At 67.5% G+C, this 508-nt stretch overlaps 1 protein-coding gene across 1 annotated transcript in view; it reads right to left on the reverse strand.

The window, feature by feature from the left end:
* The window catches only part of TNK2 (tyrosine kinase non receptor 2), an 11500-nt gene that overhangs the window by 1890 nt on the left and 9102 nt on the right, over positions 1-508 (reverse strand). The window contains exon 12 of the mRNA XM_035891235.1: positions 2-309. Coding sequence (XP_035747128.1) covers positions 2-309 — 308 coding nt within the window. The remainder of the gene's footprint in view (position 1; positions 310-508) is intronic.

Genomic DNA, 508 nt, shown 5'->3' on the forward strand with positions numbered 1-508 from the left:
GGGTCTTGTCCAGCAAGGAGAAGGCCTCCATGGCCAGCTTGGCCAATGATGGGGCTGTCAGCTCTCCCACCGGCGAGGGGCTACCTTGGGGCACCTCCTCCCCGAAATCGATGAGGGTCACCTCGCCGCCTGCTGTCCCCTCACTTGCTGGCCGGCCGGGTTGCCGCTCGCCCACCTTGGTGCCTGGTACCCGTGCCGATGGCTTGACCGGTCGCAGACCCTTCCCTGCACCTGGCTTCTTCAGGCAGAGCTTCCGGAGACCCCCCGGCAAACCCTCCTCCTCCTCACTGACTGGGTCGTAGCAGGGCTCTAGGAGGGGATGGAGAGGGATGATGAGGGTCCTGGCACCCATCCCTGGGGTGCAAGGGGGACCACCTGCATCCCCATGCCCCCAAACAGCCCCATAGCTTCAGCCACCTTTGCTCCCCCCTTGGGCACAGCGACGCACACCAGGGCAGGGTGCTGGGGGGGGCCGCAGGGACCCCTCCCCTCCTGCCCCCGTGGCACC

The sequence above is a fragment of the Egretta garzetta genome, unplaced genomic scaffold (genome assembly GCF_000687185.1).
Source record: "Egretta garzetta isolate BGI_Z169 unplaced genomic scaffold, ASM68718v1 scaffold333, whole genome shotgun sequence".
Taxonomy (NCBI): Eukaryota; Metazoa; Chordata; class Aves; order Pelecaniformes; family Ardeidae; genus Egretta; species Egretta garzetta.